Source organism: Schistocerca cancellata, chromosome 2, assembly GCF_023864275.1.
Source record: "Schistocerca cancellata isolate TAMUIC-IGC-003103 chromosome 2, iqSchCanc2.1, whole genome shotgun sequence".
In the NCBI taxonomy this organism is placed as follows: domain Eukaryota; kingdom Metazoa; phylum Arthropoda; class Insecta; order Orthoptera; family Acrididae; genus Schistocerca; species Schistocerca cancellata.
Genome location: NC_064627.1, coordinates 1113329683 through 1113346968, shown reverse-complemented (window position 1 = coordinate 1113346968; position 17286 = coordinate 1113329683). Strand labels below are relative to the sequence as shown.

At 38.9% G+C, this 17286-nt stretch overlaps 1 protein-coding gene across 1 annotated transcript in view; it reads right to left on the bottom strand.

The window, feature by feature from the left end:
* Positions 1 to 3551: 3551 nt before the first annotated feature.
* LOC126149995 (protein yellow-like) overlaps positions 3552 to 17286 on the bottom strand; it is a 180919-nt gene continuing 167184 nt past the window's right edge. Inside the window, exon 6 of the mRNA XM_049915845.1 lies at positions 3552 to 5157. Within this exon, the coding sequence (XP_049771802.1) occupies positions 4834 to 5157 (324 nt within the window). The 3' untranslated portion in view covers positions 3552 to 4833. The remainder of the gene's footprint in view (positions 5158 to 17286) is intronic.

Here is a 17286-nt window from a genome sequence, read left to right as displayed (position 1 = left end):
GTCCTGCCAGTATTATATAGAGTATAGTATTGTAGCACTGCCAGACAAACCTTGGAACAAATGTTGAACTGTCATATTGTATCTAGACAGTTCCTTAGTTACTACCGGTGTGGGAGCCTATAATGTCTCCAGATTGTTTTTTGGTCCCTCCTGTCACATGACTACTTCAGACATGAAATCAGGGAAGTCCAATCTGGCAGGGATGGGTAGGGGACTGCGGTTTCTTGGAGGGGGAAATCCTGAACATTACTGCTCTTTTTATCAACAGTAACAGCACACACAGTTAGGTAACTTGTATGTACAGGCATACCTATTTGTGGATGCTAAGATACTATTTTGCTCCTCTCCTAACACTGCAACATCAAGTCATAATTATATTTTTTGAATAAAATCATTGCCACTATTTGGCAGTAAATTTTATTATTAATTTATTTCACTATCATGATTTCAGTTGTAGAGCCATTTTAAAGTGTGATGTTGAAGAAAGTTGGGTAAATGATGTATTATCATCAAAAAATATCATAAAATGTAAGTGAACATATATACCAGTCATCTCATCATAAAGATGTGAGTGCGAATTAAAAATGGGTATTACAGGTAACATTACCCATGGTAGACATAGTTTAATGTTCTGTACTGTACAATGTCCAAATACATGGATGTACAATTTCTGGGATCTGAAATGGAACCAACAGTATGCTCAATTGTGGCTACAGCAGGAGGTAGACTTTGGTTAATTGGCAGTCATAGATGTTCGTGCAATTGGGGAGGATGAGGGTGCACAGTATATCACAGTGGTCCCTCCTGAGATCTATAGTATCAACTTTCTAATTGTTATAAGATTCAGACTTATGTATATAAATGATTATTTGGATCTAATAGAGGAAAACATTCCACGTGGGAAAAATATATCTAAAAACAAAGATGATGTGACTTCCGCCTCGACTGACATCTCTGCCCAAACTCTTTACCTTTACGAATGTCTGTTTGTGTCTGTGTATGTGCGGATGGATATGTGTGTGTGTGTGCGCTAGTGTATACCTGTCCTTTTTTCCCCCTAAGGTAAGTCTTTCCGCTCCCGGGATTGGAATGACTCCTTACCCTCTCCCTTAAAACCCACATCCTTTCATCTTTCCCTCTTTCCTGACGAAGCAACCGTGGGTTGCGAAAGCTTGAATTTTGTGTGTATGTTTGTGTTTGTTTGTATGTCTATCAACCTGCCAGCACTTTCGTTTGGTAAGTCACATCATCTTTGTTTTTTGATTATTTGGATTATTTGTTATTCTAGTTAACTGCATACTCAGCATTGCCAACTGTGATGAGAAATATTGAGGCAGTAGAAATTTCTAAGTAACTGAATTTCTTTGCTTGTCAAGTTGATCATGAGAAACTATACTGTTTCCTTTGTATGGAAGCAGTTTCATCACTGTCCTGTGACCAAGCAGATGCTAACATTTTTGGAAAATTGATGAAATAGAATAACCAGTCTTTTCTCTAACACTTAATTGTACAGCTGTTAATTAGCTGCAGAAAGTGTTCATTCCATCACTACAACAGGAGGACACCAATACCAGTTTTGTCTAAAATAAACATGGCTAAGCATCCAACCCTAATCCAGGATGTCCCCTCTCCTACTGCACAACTTAAGCATGGCAAAGAGCAAAAAGTTTCAAGGTCAAAAAGATGTTTTCTCCAGGTCTTGAGGCCTACTCAAACCCAATGGGATGGACTACAGCACACCTTGCAATTTCAGAGTTATGAATTTTGCAGTCTAGTTGCAATGACTGCGCAAAAAGTCTCAAACTGGTGAGACAATGACAATGACACTTAACCCAAAAGTGTAGCTTTCAAAACAGACATTGTTTATCTTGAATGATGCTAGTCCACATTAAAAAAAAAGTGTGTTTAAGTAATTCCATTAACATTGTCAGACATGCAGTTTAGTTAACAAGTAGTGTAATAGGTGGCATCAGATTTGAACAAATGTGTTTTAAAGTTAGCTTTGTTTTATTCTACTTTCAGGAGTATTGATAATGGTTTTTTTTGTTTGTTTATTTTGTTTTGAACAAGTCTCATTCCTTTTCTTTTGTAGAATTTTGTGTTAAGTGTCAATCTAACATTATTGGTATGTGAATAAAAGTATTTGCAGCAAATATTTTTAGACCTCCACTTACCAAGTCTTTGGATAAAATGGATTTAATTGTATGAAGAAATCACTTCAGAGTGTTAAGTCAGATAGGTAGCATCCGTATTTACATTTAAAAATCTGCTTTGTATAATGTACTAATGAAATGTGCTTATCTTTTTGTCAGAGGAATCCACCTTAAAAAGTTACTGGATAACTTCCAGTCCTTTGAGATAAAGTGGCATTATTTGTGTATATCTTCAAAACTTTACATAAAGCGGTAGTGAATTCAGAAGAATGTCCCTGCCCTCCCATCCTTCCACCTTGGATACATTTAACAGGACATAGCAACAGGTGCAATTTGAACCAATGATTGCGAACATGTCCCATAAGTGAGATTGTATCTCAGATACCAGCTACTCATTGCAAGGGAGTCAAATATAATTTTGAATACAAGTGTGTGTGTGTGTGTGTGTGTGTGTGTGTGTGTGTGTGAGTATGGATCTCAAAAATTCTAAACATTGCCAGACTGTGAATTTGAGAAGAAGTTTGAGAATTTCCAAGTTTTCTTAAAATGCAGTCATATAAAAGGCCAAAGTACATCCAGAATCACAAAAATTGTGCACAGATATAAAGACCATAAAATTTCCAAATGTACATTATTGCAAATGCCAGTTTAGGTCCAAAGTTAAGGTGTAGCACATGCATTGATTTAGACAACACAGGCACACTCAGGCCAATCAGGCAGAGAGAGAGAGAGAGAGAGTTTAGATTACTCTGGAATGTGTATGGGAGGTCTGTCAAATATCAACAATTAAAATGTTTGCATGCATCCAATTATACTAAGTACAATGAGTATGAACTCTTGATATTTATAAATGCTGGTGAGTCCATGCAAAATTGTGTCCAAAATGCCTTCTGTATTGTAGGATGAATGCTTGGAAGAAAAAGGGAGTATGTGGAGTGTCAGTGACATGCACCAATGACTTTTCTCTTCAGATATGCACAAATATATGTTCTTTAAAATTTCTGACAATTATTTTGACAAAATTTCTTTATTATTTACACAATTTTAAATAGTACTAAAACTGTACAAGTTGATATTTTACAAAGAAGAAATGACATGAAGTATGAGGCACAATCCCATGCACATATTTGCTATCAACCGTTCACTTTGATTTTGATGCATTATAATTCCTTAGTTCTACATAGATAATTTACAACACTGTATTTAAGTGATCAGTGAATTGAGAGGGTTTCTGACTGCTGCTGATGTTCAGAAGTATATAAATTCAAAATGAAACAGGCACTCAGTTAATAATGTATACATGAAACAGTCATTGTATTTTTGAATTGTTACAGTTACAAGCTCAGTACACTAAACAACTACAGTGTTCATGCTAGTAAAGACAATGTCAAATTGCTTTTAGTGTACCTTGAAGACTATAATATAGAGTAAATTATTCATATGCTCTAATCCACTTATTTCTTAACTTCAGTTTCATGATTGAATTGTAGTATCATTTACCAGGCTCCAGAGTTACTTTAAATGTAATGTAGGACTGTCATTCTTCACATTAGATATGTAATGTACTAAGCACTTTTAGTACAAACACATAAAACTATCATTGTGTCTTAACAATCTGCATCTTCCTTGTTGAGAGTCTAAATGCAAAGTTATCACCCTATTGATAACAAAAGTGTATGAATATTATTAACTTTGATGAGAGGCAATTACACTGATGAGTTACCTTATGATAGACACAAAGTTGAGTGTATATTGTAGTACTACAGATAATTAGGAAGCAATATTTGTCTACATAAGATAGAAAAAACAAATGTCATGTAGAAAGAGAGCCTATGGGTGCTTACTAGATACTACTGGCCGTAGAGTTTGCAGATATGTAAGAAATGACATAGCATTAATATTGAACATCTTAATTTCTGTGATACTCATCTGAAGGTACCGTTTCATTCTTCATGTACAAATGGAAATGATAAGTTGATTCTAAAACAGCATATGAGGCAATTAAAATACTTCAAGGAAAAGGAATGAGAAAAGGAAATGCCCACTGTCACTGGCTTTCATTTAATGGTTGTGAGAACTCGATAAAATAAGTGTGAGAACATGAAGGATAGATTAATTTGTGTTCAGTCTTGAGGGAATTCACATTAATATTGGATTTTGGACTACAAATAATGTTTCAGCCAAGGATGAAAATACAAGTATAATAAGGTTCAAGGAAGCTGATAAATCCAGGAACAGTATCATCAGTTTGTTTAAGATATACCCTCATTGTCACGGTCAAATATCCATGGTTTGTTATACACAATATAAGAAGGAAAGTTCTGTTAAACAAAATTAGTATAATGAGTCATTCTTTTGCCTTCTGTAACAATTGTTTAATCTTTGCCTTCATAGACAAGGAAACACTCAAAAATTTTTGGGGTATTGAAAGAAGTAACTTTATCATTTTGCCTTTCCAGAGAGAGCATAGTTCTCCTTTCTATGGCAGTATTACATTTCAGTGATGTTAATTCCACCCAGTTTCTTGAAGAGACAAACAATGGGTGATTACCAGCAATTGATGAGAAGTGTGTTTTACACTAGTGACTTATGACAAACTTTAAGCTCCAGTCTCATATACAAGAGGCATCTTGAACGAAAGAGCAGCTTGACGTGGGTGTCCAGGCTTGGCAGCAGTTGATCATCGCACCTCATTGGCAGGGCAGAACTGGTTCCTGGGGGAGAGTGCCCCTTGTCCAGGAATGAGTGTGATGTCGGGGTCGCACACGGTTCCGCGCACCAGCTCATCTGTAGACCCCGTCATGATGCGGAAATTAATGTCGTTGGGGTCCAACTCACGGTAGAGGAAGAGTGGCAGACGGTTACTGAGGACCCACAGGTTCTGGTGCAGCTCATGATCCACCTTGAGGTCATTAGGGAAAATGAGCGTCACATTATCTTGCGCCACAATGCCCTGCAGCGACATACGGTAACCATGTGGCTGTGCGGAGTTCCAGCATCCCACCTATGACATCAGAAATATCATGATTAAAAAAAGTTAATAACACAAAAATGTGGAATGAACATCTAGAATATTTTTTTGTTTATGCAGGACCCCTAGTAAGTTGTATTAATTAATGAGGTAGAGAAGGTTCAAGCAAGGAGTGCACAATTCGTCACTGTTTTGTTAAAGTAGCACGAGAGTGCCAAAGAAATGTTCTGCAGACTTCAGTGGGAGACTATAAAAGGTGTTGACATTATGAAAAACCCTACTCTAAAAATTCTAGGATATGAGTTGAAAAACATATATCTCAAGCGATGTTCACAGCTGTAAAGTTGGGGAGAGTTTGCACACACGGATGGGTACCAATAATCTTTCTTTCTGCTTACCACCTACAAGTGGAATACAAAGGAGGGAATTTGATTATGGTACACAGCATATGTTAGCTTGTGCAGGACAAATGTAAAACAAGTGGGCATTGGGAGAGGGGGGGATGGGAGGGGGGGGAGGCAGAACATTGGGAATATTATTGGTGCTGAAATCTGACATTTAGTTAGGGGAACCTGTGGCAGAATGGGGTGCCTAATTTTCAACGGTGATTCTGAAGTACAGGAAAATTATAGTAAGACTTTAATTTGGTTAAAACCTCTTTATTATAATATTAACTTCATAAAAACTACACCATGTCAGTATTTAATTGCCAGACTTCTTTTTTTATTGCAAAATTTCAGAAATGGCAATTTGCCTCATGAGAGGGGCAAATTGAGGAAAAATAGTTCACACACAAGAATTATTTGTAAATGAAAAAAAATTTTCACATGCAGAAATTACTTCTAAATCACATAGAAACTATAATATTTTATGTCTTGTCTAAAGTACATACATGGATAATGTCATCCTCATCCTCGTAAGAATTGAGAGTCCATTTGAGGCACACACTGCCCCCCTCCCCCCTCCATCCCCCCTCTCCCAATGCCCCCTTGTTTTACATTTGTCCTGCACAAGCTAACATACACTGCGTACCATAATCAAAGCAGTTGAAGCATTCATTAGCTTCTTCTAATCTTCCATTATCATTGGATAAAGTTGGCTGCTTTAGGTTTGAGGGAATTTTGGAGCTTGGGCTACTCATCTTAGTTATTTGCGATCTGGTTGTAGCTTTATATTTTTCACTTACTACAGACTTCCTGTAGTAGTTCAAGGTGCCATTTTGTAGACTTAAGACTCAAAGGCTTGTTTTTTGCTTTGTTTTATCTTCGTCAGCATTAATTAGCTCTGTCTCATGAGGCGAGTGGTTAAAATAACTGTTTTGCCTGTATATTTTGGCTCCCTCTTGTTGATGTGCGATACTTTGGGTGTCAGTAATATGCTCACTGGACAGGAAACCTGGAAGCTGCATCCTGGGGAGAATGCTATTCCACAAGGAGGCATACCCAATGAGTATGGGGTAGGAGTTGCAGCTTTTATGAAGTTCCAGTCATGCTGTGATAGACAAGTGTGTCAACCCTGCAGAAGTTTTCGTCAGAGTTTGCACCTGAATCCCAGAAGCTGCTGATGTTAGGAATTCTAGATTTTCAAAAGCCATTAACAGCATGCGACATCACTGAGGACTGCAAAGATGCACTTCCAAACAAGGTAGTGAAAGTAGCAGCAGCAGCAATAGTTATTTTTACAATAAACCTTTAAGCATCTTCATCAGTGAGTGCAAAAGATGTTAGCTTATGTTTGTCTAAACCGCCAGCACAAGAGAACAAGTCAAATTGCGAAAGCTTAACCATAACCTAAGGCAGAGAGGTACAAAGCTTATGGTGAAGATGCCAGTTATATGCCAGGCCTCCTGCAAATGCTCACCATGATGCCACTACTAGGAACGGGAGAAGTGATTACAGGCTGTTGTAGCCATGCTTCTGTGGCAAGGGAGGCCAGTGGCTGTGTGCCACCTCTCTAGGTTTCTCTTACAATAGCTGTCCCACGTGCAGTGAATATGGTTGAACACAGCCTTGTATCGGTACAGATGTAACACTTTTTATTGAGAACATCATCATTTCTGTGCAGGAACTTCCTCATTTCTGAAGAAGTATGAAACTAAACAACATTAAATTTTGAAGAAAGAATGTCCAACATTGGAGCTACACCTTCTTCATAAATATAAGCTCAAAACACGTGCATCCCGAAGTTTGTGGTATGAGCAGCACAAGTGGTTATGTGCTAGCTCTACAAAAGGGGACTCATTCTGCTCTCTGTGTTTGTTTTTAAGCACAAAAAAAACTACATGGCTATTGAGGGTTCCCACGATATGAAGAATCTGTTTACGGGTTTAGCACAGCAAACTTCTTCTAAAGATCATATAAGTTGGTTTATTTCATATAAATTGGTGGCTTTGGCTCACTTTACCAAGCAAAGTGAACTCTTTCAGCATCTTGCACTCTGACTGTATCTACCACAGCAACAAGCAATAATGTGAAAACAATGCTGCAACATCAATGTTTGGAAAAATTGCTATGCCAGGATGGATACAAGTGAGTCAGATGAACTTACAAGGCACCCCTCGAGTGCGAAGTCGCAGAAGACCAAGGATGTTTACAGCATTTGATGCCCCCTATACTGTCTACCATTTGACCACAATATTGGCTACTAATGGCAACAGGGGGTAGGACTGGAGGTATCCAATGGTGAGCACAGCATCATGCTGTGGAGTGTAGTTGAACTTCTTGATCGACGAGTAACTCACAACAGTGCTAGAGTTGTTGATACGAAGCAGAGCAATGGCAACGATAAACACAGAAAACATTGCATTACATCTACAACAACAGCTGCCAAACTTGCCATTTCGTCAGAAAGGAACCCAAGGAATTTTGCACGGTGAGGAAGAAGTTGGCGCATAAGATGTTAGCCTTTCTGTAAGATGAGTTGGTGGAATGTGTGGTGTCACATATGCTTGGCTGTGTGGACAATGTACGTGAGGGGTACAAGGATGACAGTATGTGCTTAATAAGTGAAAATGATTTCAAAACAGGGTGTTGAGCCATTTAGTTCATCATCCTTGTTAGACAGGGAGCCACAAATCCCTTCTCCCATGAAGAAGAGTAAAGTACAATCGTTGTCCAAGGAGAGTTAGTAATTTCTATCCACCACCTTTCATGCATTACAGTAATAGAAATTCTTCTGTAGAATAGAAGGACTTGTCAAGGAAGAACTTGCTCAGTTTGTTATCAAATTTTACCTTGCTGTCTGTCAAACGTTTTGTATCACAGGGTAAACGATCAAAATTTTTTGTTGCAGTATGGAGCCCCCCTTTTTGTGCTAAAGGCAACCTTAATGCAGTCATGAATATTCTTTTTCCTTCTGCTATTGTAATTATGTACAGCATTGTTCCTTTTGAACTACACTGAAGAACCAAAGAAATTGGTACACCTGCCTAATATCTTGTATGGCCCCTGCGAGCACGCAGAAGTGCCACAACATGATGTGGCAGGGACTCAACTAATTTCTGAAGTAGTGCTGGAGGGAATTGACATCATGAATCCTGCAGGGTTGTCCACAAATCCGTAAGAGTACGAGGGAGTGGAGATCTCTTCTGAATAGCATGTTGCAAAGCATTCCAGATATGCTCAACAATGTTCATGTCTGGGGAGTTTTGTGGTCAGCAGAAGTATTTAAACTCAGAAGAGTGTTCCTGGAGCTGCTCTGTAGCAATTACGGACATGTGGGGTGTTGCATTGTCCTGCTGGAATTGCCAAAGTCCATTGGAATGCACAATGGACATGAATGGATGCAGGATGTGTACGTATATGTCACCTGTCAGAGTCGCATCTAGACATATCACGGGTCCCATATTACTCCAACTGCACATACCACACACCATTACAGAGCTGCCACCAACTTGAACAGTCCCCTGCTGACATGCAGGGTCCATGGATTCATGAGGTTGTGTCCATATGCATACACATTCATCCACTCAATACAATTTGAAGTGAGATCGTCTGACCAGACAGCATGTTTCGAGTCATCAACAGTCTAATGTTGCTGTTGATGGGCCCAGGTGAGGCATAAAGCTTTGTGTTGTGTAATCATCAAGGATACACGAGTGGGCCTTTGGCTCCGAAAGCCCATGTCAATGATGTTTTGTTGAATGGTCCGCACGCTGGCACTTTTTGATTGCCCAGCATTGAAATCTGCAGCAATTTTTGAAGGGTTTCACTTCTGTCACATTGAACAATTCTCTTCAGTCATTGTTGGTACTGTTCTTGCAGGATCTTTTTCCAGCCACAGTGATGTTGGAGATTTGATGTTTTACCAGATTCCTGATATTCACGGTACACTCGTGAAATGGTTGTATGGAAAATCCCCACTTCATCGCTACCTCGGAGATGCTGTGTCCCATCGCGCATGCCCCAACTGTAACACCACCTCCACATCTTGATAACATGCCAGTGTAGCAACAGTAACTGATCTAACAACTGTACCAGACACTTATTGCCCTATATAGGCATTGCCAACAGCAGTGCCGTATTCTGCCTATGTACACTCTCTGGATTTGAATATGCATGCGTACACCAGTTTCTTTGGCAGTTCACTGTATTTTGGATTATTTGCAACAAACTTCATGAGGAAATAAATAAACTGTGAAACAGAAGTCATGATACCCAACTCTCTAAACAGATGTCTGCAAGACTGATCGTTGGTGAGCACCAAGTATTACTCTCACAGTACATTTTTATGCAATGAAGACTTTCTTTCTTAAAAATGAATTATCCCACGTTATTCCATATGACACTATTGAATGAAAATTTGCAAAATATATCAACTTACTGATTTGTCTCTCCCCAAGATTTGAAATGATTGTTTTTGCAGTTTGAGATGTGTTTTTTACAATTTAAATTGTAATCAATATGGACCTCGGAGTATTTGGAAGTTTTCACCCTATTTATTATTTCCTCTCCATTTGTTACACTTACCATTGGTGTAGTACTTCTAGATGTGCAGAACTGAATATGTTGTGTCTTTTTAAAATTGAAGGTCAGACCATTCCCAGGAAACCTTTCAATGAGACTTTTGAGAAATTTATTTATCTACATCTACATTACATTCATACTCCGCAAGCCACCTGACGGTGTGTGGTGGAGGGTACCTTGAATACCTCTATCGGTTCTCCCTTCTATTCCAGTCTCGTATTGTTCGCGGAAAGAAGGACTGTTGGTATTCTGTGTGGGCTCTAATCTCTCTGATTTTATCCTCATGGTCTCTTCGCGAGATATACGTAGGAGCAATATACTGCTTGACTCCTAGGTGAAGGTATGTTCTTGAAACTTCAACAGACTTCTATTTCTGTATGTATGCTTGTATTGATTACAATACTAGTGTCATATGCGAAAAGAACTTACTCTGAAACTTCCTGGCAGATTAAAACTGTGTGCTGGACCGAGACTTGAACTCAGGACCTTTGCCTTTCGCGGGCAAGTGCTCTACCAACTGAGCTACCCAAGCATGACTCACGCCCCGTCCTCATAGCTTTACTTCCGCCAGTACCTTGTTGTGTATTAGACGGAAGATCATTTACATATTTGGGGAACAGTAATGGATGAAGATTGAACCTTGGGGAAATCCATATGTTATCTCCCCCCAGTCATAATTATGTCCCTAAACTATATTGCTTGAATGGCGAAGTACAACTTCTTGCATTCTTTTGGTTATGTATAACATTATCCATTCATTAACTATACCATCAATCCCAAAAATCATCTATTTCTACAAGGCAATACTGTGATTCACACAACTACATGCCTTAGACAGGTCACAGAAAATACGAACCAGTGCTGTTTTATTATTTAGTTTTTGTCATCTCTCTTACCACCTTTCTTAATGAGGGGTTTAACAATGGCATATTTCAATCTCTCTGGAAAAATGCCGTGAGATAGTGATGCATTACATATTATGGATAAGACTGGGCTTATTACATGGCAAGAGAGCTTTGATTCTCTATTGGAAACACCATCAAAACCAGATTAGCTTTTATTTTTGAGTGAACGTGTAATGTTCTTAATTACAGAAGGAGAAGTTGGTGATACATTCATATGATTGAATATTATGGCAGTTCTATTTTCAGCATCCTGCTGTGATTTTGTTCTTGTCCCTGTGCTTTCTACTACATTCAAGAAATTATTATTAAAGGCATTTGCTACCTGTGACTCAACATTCATAGGCCTTCCATTCATTTCAGTAGTGATGTCTTGTTCTGCGACCGGTTGTCCTGTCTCTCGTTTCACTACATTCCATATAGTCTTAAGTCTGTTGTCAGAAGTACTGATTTCTGACATTATGTACTTGTTCCTTGATTTTTAATAACATTTCTTAATAATTTTGAGTAGTTTTTGTAGTATGCAGCTATTGCAGCATCCCTACTTGTTCCTGCTGAAAGATATTTTTCTCATTTTCTCTCACAAGATACTTTAATCAATCTAGTGGACCATGTTTAACTACATGTTTGTTTAGTGTTCTTTCTGATTAGCTTATGTGGGAAGCTATTTTCGAATAATGATATGAATTATCATAGACTAAATTAAATTTTATATTAGCATTTGGTTCATTATAGATTGCATCCCATGCCATCTCCTGTAAACTAGTTTTAAAAACACTTATCGTGAATCATTAATTATTGTAACTGATTTCCACTGCATGATATCCATACAGTTAGACACTATGGTACTTATCCTAACTAATTGTGCATCATGATCAGAGAGAGCATTTGTTACTTTGCAAAACAGTTATTTTCATTCTTTGAGCTTCATCAATGAAAGCATTATCAATTAGGGCCCTACAGTCTTTATCCACTTGTGTTGGAAAGTTAATTACTGGGATCAAATTGTAGGACACAAATAAGGCTTCCAGATCATTTTTCTTATGAGAATCCTCTAGGAAATATACACTGAAGTCACCACAGACTATTAACTGCTTGCTGCTGTCTGACAGATAGCACAGTCAGGAATCCAGGCTTCTCATAAATAGTTCAAAATTTCCCAGTGGGTATTTATATACAGTTTCAGTTAAAAGTGAACTATTTTTCAGCATTAATTAACAAGCACATACTTCTTTATGTTGATCACTACAAAATATAGCTGTCTCAATGTTTCTGAACTTGTGTTTTGTGTTAATGTATGTAATAAATCCTCCTTTTCCCATGTTATTTCTGCATGGGTAAGCTGCAATAATGTAATCTTTTATATGCAACTTATCTAAATCTGTGGTTATTCAGTGCTCAGACAGACACAGGATGTCTATCTATTCAGAGCTCTTCTACCTTATCACTCAGTTCTCTAATATTTTGTTGCAATAAGCTAATCTTACTTTTCTGTGCATTATTAAGTATTTTTTGGGGGTTTTCTGTTATTTTCACTTCTTTGAAAACAGGGTGCCTGAATGCTGATTCTAACCTGAAAAAGGTGCCTCTCTGACACCAGTAACCACAGGGATCATGCTGTGTGTGATGGTGGCCCCCCAAATGTTATATGCAAGAAGCTCAGCCACCCTAACTTTCCCTCTCCTACTGAGGTGTAGGCCATGTCTAGTATATTACCATCTGTCAACTGTAGCAACTGGCACTGCACTCTTATGAGATTTCATTTCAGTCAGCAGCAGCCTGCTCAACTCGGTGCTCACACTGCTCACAGTAATGTTCATTCAGGGGTTGTCATGGCACTGCAGGACCTCCACAAAACTCACATTTGTATGTGTAGTTGCTACTCCTATTTCATCTGGATCATCCCTAATACTGTAATTACTGTTCTTAGCCAGGTTGTTCCCTGTTACAACAACTAGAATAACCTGGTCATATATGCCAAAACCTTTGCACAAATTCCCTATGTACTCTGTCACCTGGCTATGGCTAACACTTGGCTTCACAATACTTGTGACCCGGTAATCTGTTCCTAATTTTCCCTGTAGCATGCTGTTCACCTTTCGCCCATTGCTTGTTACCTTTACCCAACTGCCAAGATCTTTCCCCCCTGCCCCCCTTCAACCTACCCATTTCAAATCTCATGTGATCTAATTCAGCCTGAAGGGCACAAATATTTGCCTCCTGATCAGCAATTCTCTTGTCTTTCTTCCAGAGCTTACAGTTCCATGGGAAAGCCTCACTGATTTCCTCATTTAATTCCCCATTGTAGTCAGCAGGAAATCGCCCTTGCTACGGTCAAACAGGTGGCTGCTGCTGTGAATCTGTGTGTTGAAAGAGCTCCTGAGAGTTGTGTACCTGTGATACTGGTACCTCTCCTGTGGACCCTATCTCCTCTGCAGAATGTACAGGCTCTGTTGTTACTCATCTGCTTGACTGCAACACATCACTGATTGATCTAGGCACACTGTGCAGGGTGGACAGGGATCAGGGAATACTTATGCTGTTGTACTGATCCCTCTAACCCACAAATTTGAGGTGCTCTCTCTCACTGAAAATGAAACTGAGCCGGTAGGACTCACTTCACCTGTTGTGGGGAAACTTGTTTTGTCCAGTGTCAAGAGGAGGCAAACACAGAAGGGTAAGCTTTTATTAATCCTCGGCACTTCAAAGGTGTGGCAAATGGTGGTACCCCGTAGGGAAATGACAAGCAAGGGACAGGAAACGACAGCCATTGGGGGAACAGTGTGCAACCAACTGTAGAATGTGACACATACTGGAATAAATGATGCCTTTCATCCACTTTCTGAGGTCATTCCAGCATCTGGCAGAGAAGGTTGAGAAGTCCAGCCCTGTGCATGGAGTTTCAACAAAGCCCACAATTTGCAGCATTTTCCCCAGAACTGTTTATGGCCCTTTGGTTCTGAGCTGAGTGGAAGGACTGAACCAGGTACTTCGAATGTTCTCTGACAAGCTAGGTTCTGACTTCCTGGAGTTGCACCATAGGGTTAATAACTGCAGGGTCCTCCTAAATGGGTCAGGTGTGTACTACACATAAGAGGCTGCTACTCAGGTAGTTGAATGTGTGTGGGGTGCACAAAAGGTGTTTTTTTTTTACTATTATTAAATTAGGTGACTCTCCATCCAATACTGATTACAATAGCTGTAGGAAACAGATGTATCAGTGTAAGATCAAAAGAAATGCCTCCAAAAGGTGAGAGTATTAAAATCCTAAGGGTAAACTGCTGAAGCATTTGCAACAAAGTGTCAGAGTTTGAAGCACTCATGAAAGGCAGTGAAGCTTACATAATACAAGGTACAGAAAGCTGGTTGAAACCTGAAATTGATAGCAGTGAGAGTTTTGGGGAAAATTTAAGTGTACATTGAAAGAATAGGCAAATGGGAAATGGAGGTAGTATTTTTGTCACAGTAGGCAAGAAACTCAAATCCAATGAGACAGAAATTGAAGATGCGTGTGAAATTATTTGGGCAAGACTCAGTGGGCATCACATGGTAATGGGATCCTTCTATCACTCACCAGACCTATTTCCTGATGTAACTAAAAACTTAAGAGGAAACCTCAGTTCACTTTTATGTAAGTTCTCCAATCATACTGTAATCATTGGTGAAGACTTTAATTACCCAACAATTAATTGGTAAAATCATGGTTTTGTTTGTGGTGATCATGATAAAACATCCAATAAAACAGCACTAAATGCCTTCTCTGAAAACTACCAAGAATGGATAGTTATAAACTCCACTCATGATGGAAATATATTGGATCTAAGGGCAACAAACAGAACTGATCTCTTTGAGCATGTCCACATTGAAACTGGTATCAGTAACCATGGCACAGTTGTGCCAACAATGATTATCAAAGTATAAAGGACAACTAAATCAAGCAAAAAGATGTATATGATCAGTAAACTAGATAAAAAAAAACCAGTCATGCCATCTCTCAATGAGGAGCTTGAAACTTTCCTCACAGGACAGGAGCATGGAAATGAACTGTGGCACAAGTTTAAAAGAATAGTTTACCACAAACTGAATAGATATGTACCCAGTGGGACAGTCCATAATGGGAGGGAACAGTCACTGTAAAGAAACAGAGATTACTACATAATGGGTGTAAAACAAAGTGTAGGGTTATAGATAGGTAGGGAGATGCTAAATGAAATGTGTTTGGCTGTCAGCAGAGCAATGTGTGATTCCTTCAGTGACTACTGTAACAGAATATTGTCAAATGATCTTCCACAAAACCAAAGAAATTCTGGTCATAAGCAAAGGCTCTTAGTATCCAGTCCTTAGCGACTGAAACAGGAACTGAAATTGAGGATAACAAACCAAAAGCTGAAATACTTAACTCTTTATTTTTCAAATGTTCCTTTACAAAGGAAAAGTCAGGAGAATTGTCCCAATTTAATCCTTCTACCACTGAAAAGACGAATAAAATAAGAATTAGTGTCAATAGTGTTGAGAAACATCTGAAATCCTTAAGATTGAACAAAGCTCCAGGGCCCAATGGAATCCCCATCAGATTCTATACTGAATTTTTGGCTGAGTTCGCCCCAGTTCTTAGAAAAAAGCACAGGTCACACCTGTCTACAAGAAGGGTTGTTTGAGAAGTTCTCGGAACAGAATAGAAAAAAAAGTACTTACATCACTGAAACTTTTTTTATTCTTCAATGTAGTCTCCCTGTAGATTAAAGCACTTGATCCAACGATGTTCCAGTGCCTAGATCCCATCTCAAAAATGAGTGTCCTCCAGGCCTGCAAAATAGTTGTAAACTCCGGCTATCAGTTCTTCGTTTGAAGCGAATATTTGTCCACCAAGAAAAATTTTCAGTTTTGGGAAGAGATGGTAGTCTGACTGAGCCACATCAGGTGAATAAGCAGGTGTGGCAACAATTCATACCTTAGTTCATGTAATTTGGCATGGCAACAGCTCGTGTGCAGTTGCGCATTGTCTTGATGGAATATGACTTTCTTCCTTGCTGAACGTTCCCTTTTTTTGTGTATCTTCTGTTGCAATTTGTCAAGTTGGTTAGCATAGTATTCTCCAATAATTCTTTGCCTAGTGGGGAGATAATCTACAAACAGAATTCTCTTCACATCCCAGAACACTGATGCAATGACCTTTCTTGCCCAAAGAATTGTCTTTGCTTTCTTTGGTGGCGGAGAATCAGCATGTTTCCATTGCTTTGACTGTTGTTTTGTTCCTGAGGTACAGTAGTGCACCCAAGTTTCATCTGTGGTCACAAACTGCTGCAAAAAAATCTTGTTTGTTTCTCCTAAAATGGGCCGAACATTGTTGCTATGTGTCCATTCTCATGCAGTTTTGATCCAGCATCAAGGGTCGCGGCACCCATCTTGCAGATAATTTTTTTCATTTCTAATACTTCAGTTAAAATGTGATACTCCCTTTCAGATGACATCTGGCAAGCATGAGCAATTTCACGCACTTTCAATTGGCAATCCTGCATGACCGTTTTGTGCACTTTTGCAATGATTTCTGGAGTAGTGACACATCTTGGCCGATCGCTGCATGGATCGTGATCAAAGCTCTCCTGACCAAATTTAAATTCATTTATCCACTTGGTAACAGTTGAATATGTAGGAGCAGAGCCCCCAGTGTATTCTGGAAATTGGCAAGAATGTCCTTTGCTTTCATACCTTTCGTTGGAAAGTACTTAATCACTGCTCGAATCTTGATTTTTTTCCCCATCTTCTCAAATCACTGCCATAGCTCTCTTCAAAGAGAACTAACATTGCATGTGTTGCATGTGTTTACAGGCAACAGTCCAATGAACAACTCGTTGCGCTAGCGCTGACCTCTCATGGTGATTCTGAGAACTTTTTACATCAACCTTGTACCATCCAATTTCCTTGATATTAATTTGTTGTAGATCTTCTGAGATCAAATGTAATGAGGTATCTTGAATAGAATGACATCTTCAATGCCAACTAGCATCGATTCTGAAAACATCAACCTAGTGAAACCCAGCTTGTACTTTTCTCATGTGACATACTGAAAGCTTTGAATCAAGGCAATCAGGTAGATGCAGTATTTTTTGATTTCCGAAAAGCATTTAACTCAGTATCACACTTACATTTATTTTCAAAAGTTTGGTTATATGGGGTATCAAGTTAAATTTGTGACTGGATTGAGACATTTTGGCAGGGAGGACACAGCGTGTTATCTTGAATGAAGAGTCATCATCAGATTTGGAAGTAACTTCAGGTGTACCCCAGGGAAGGGT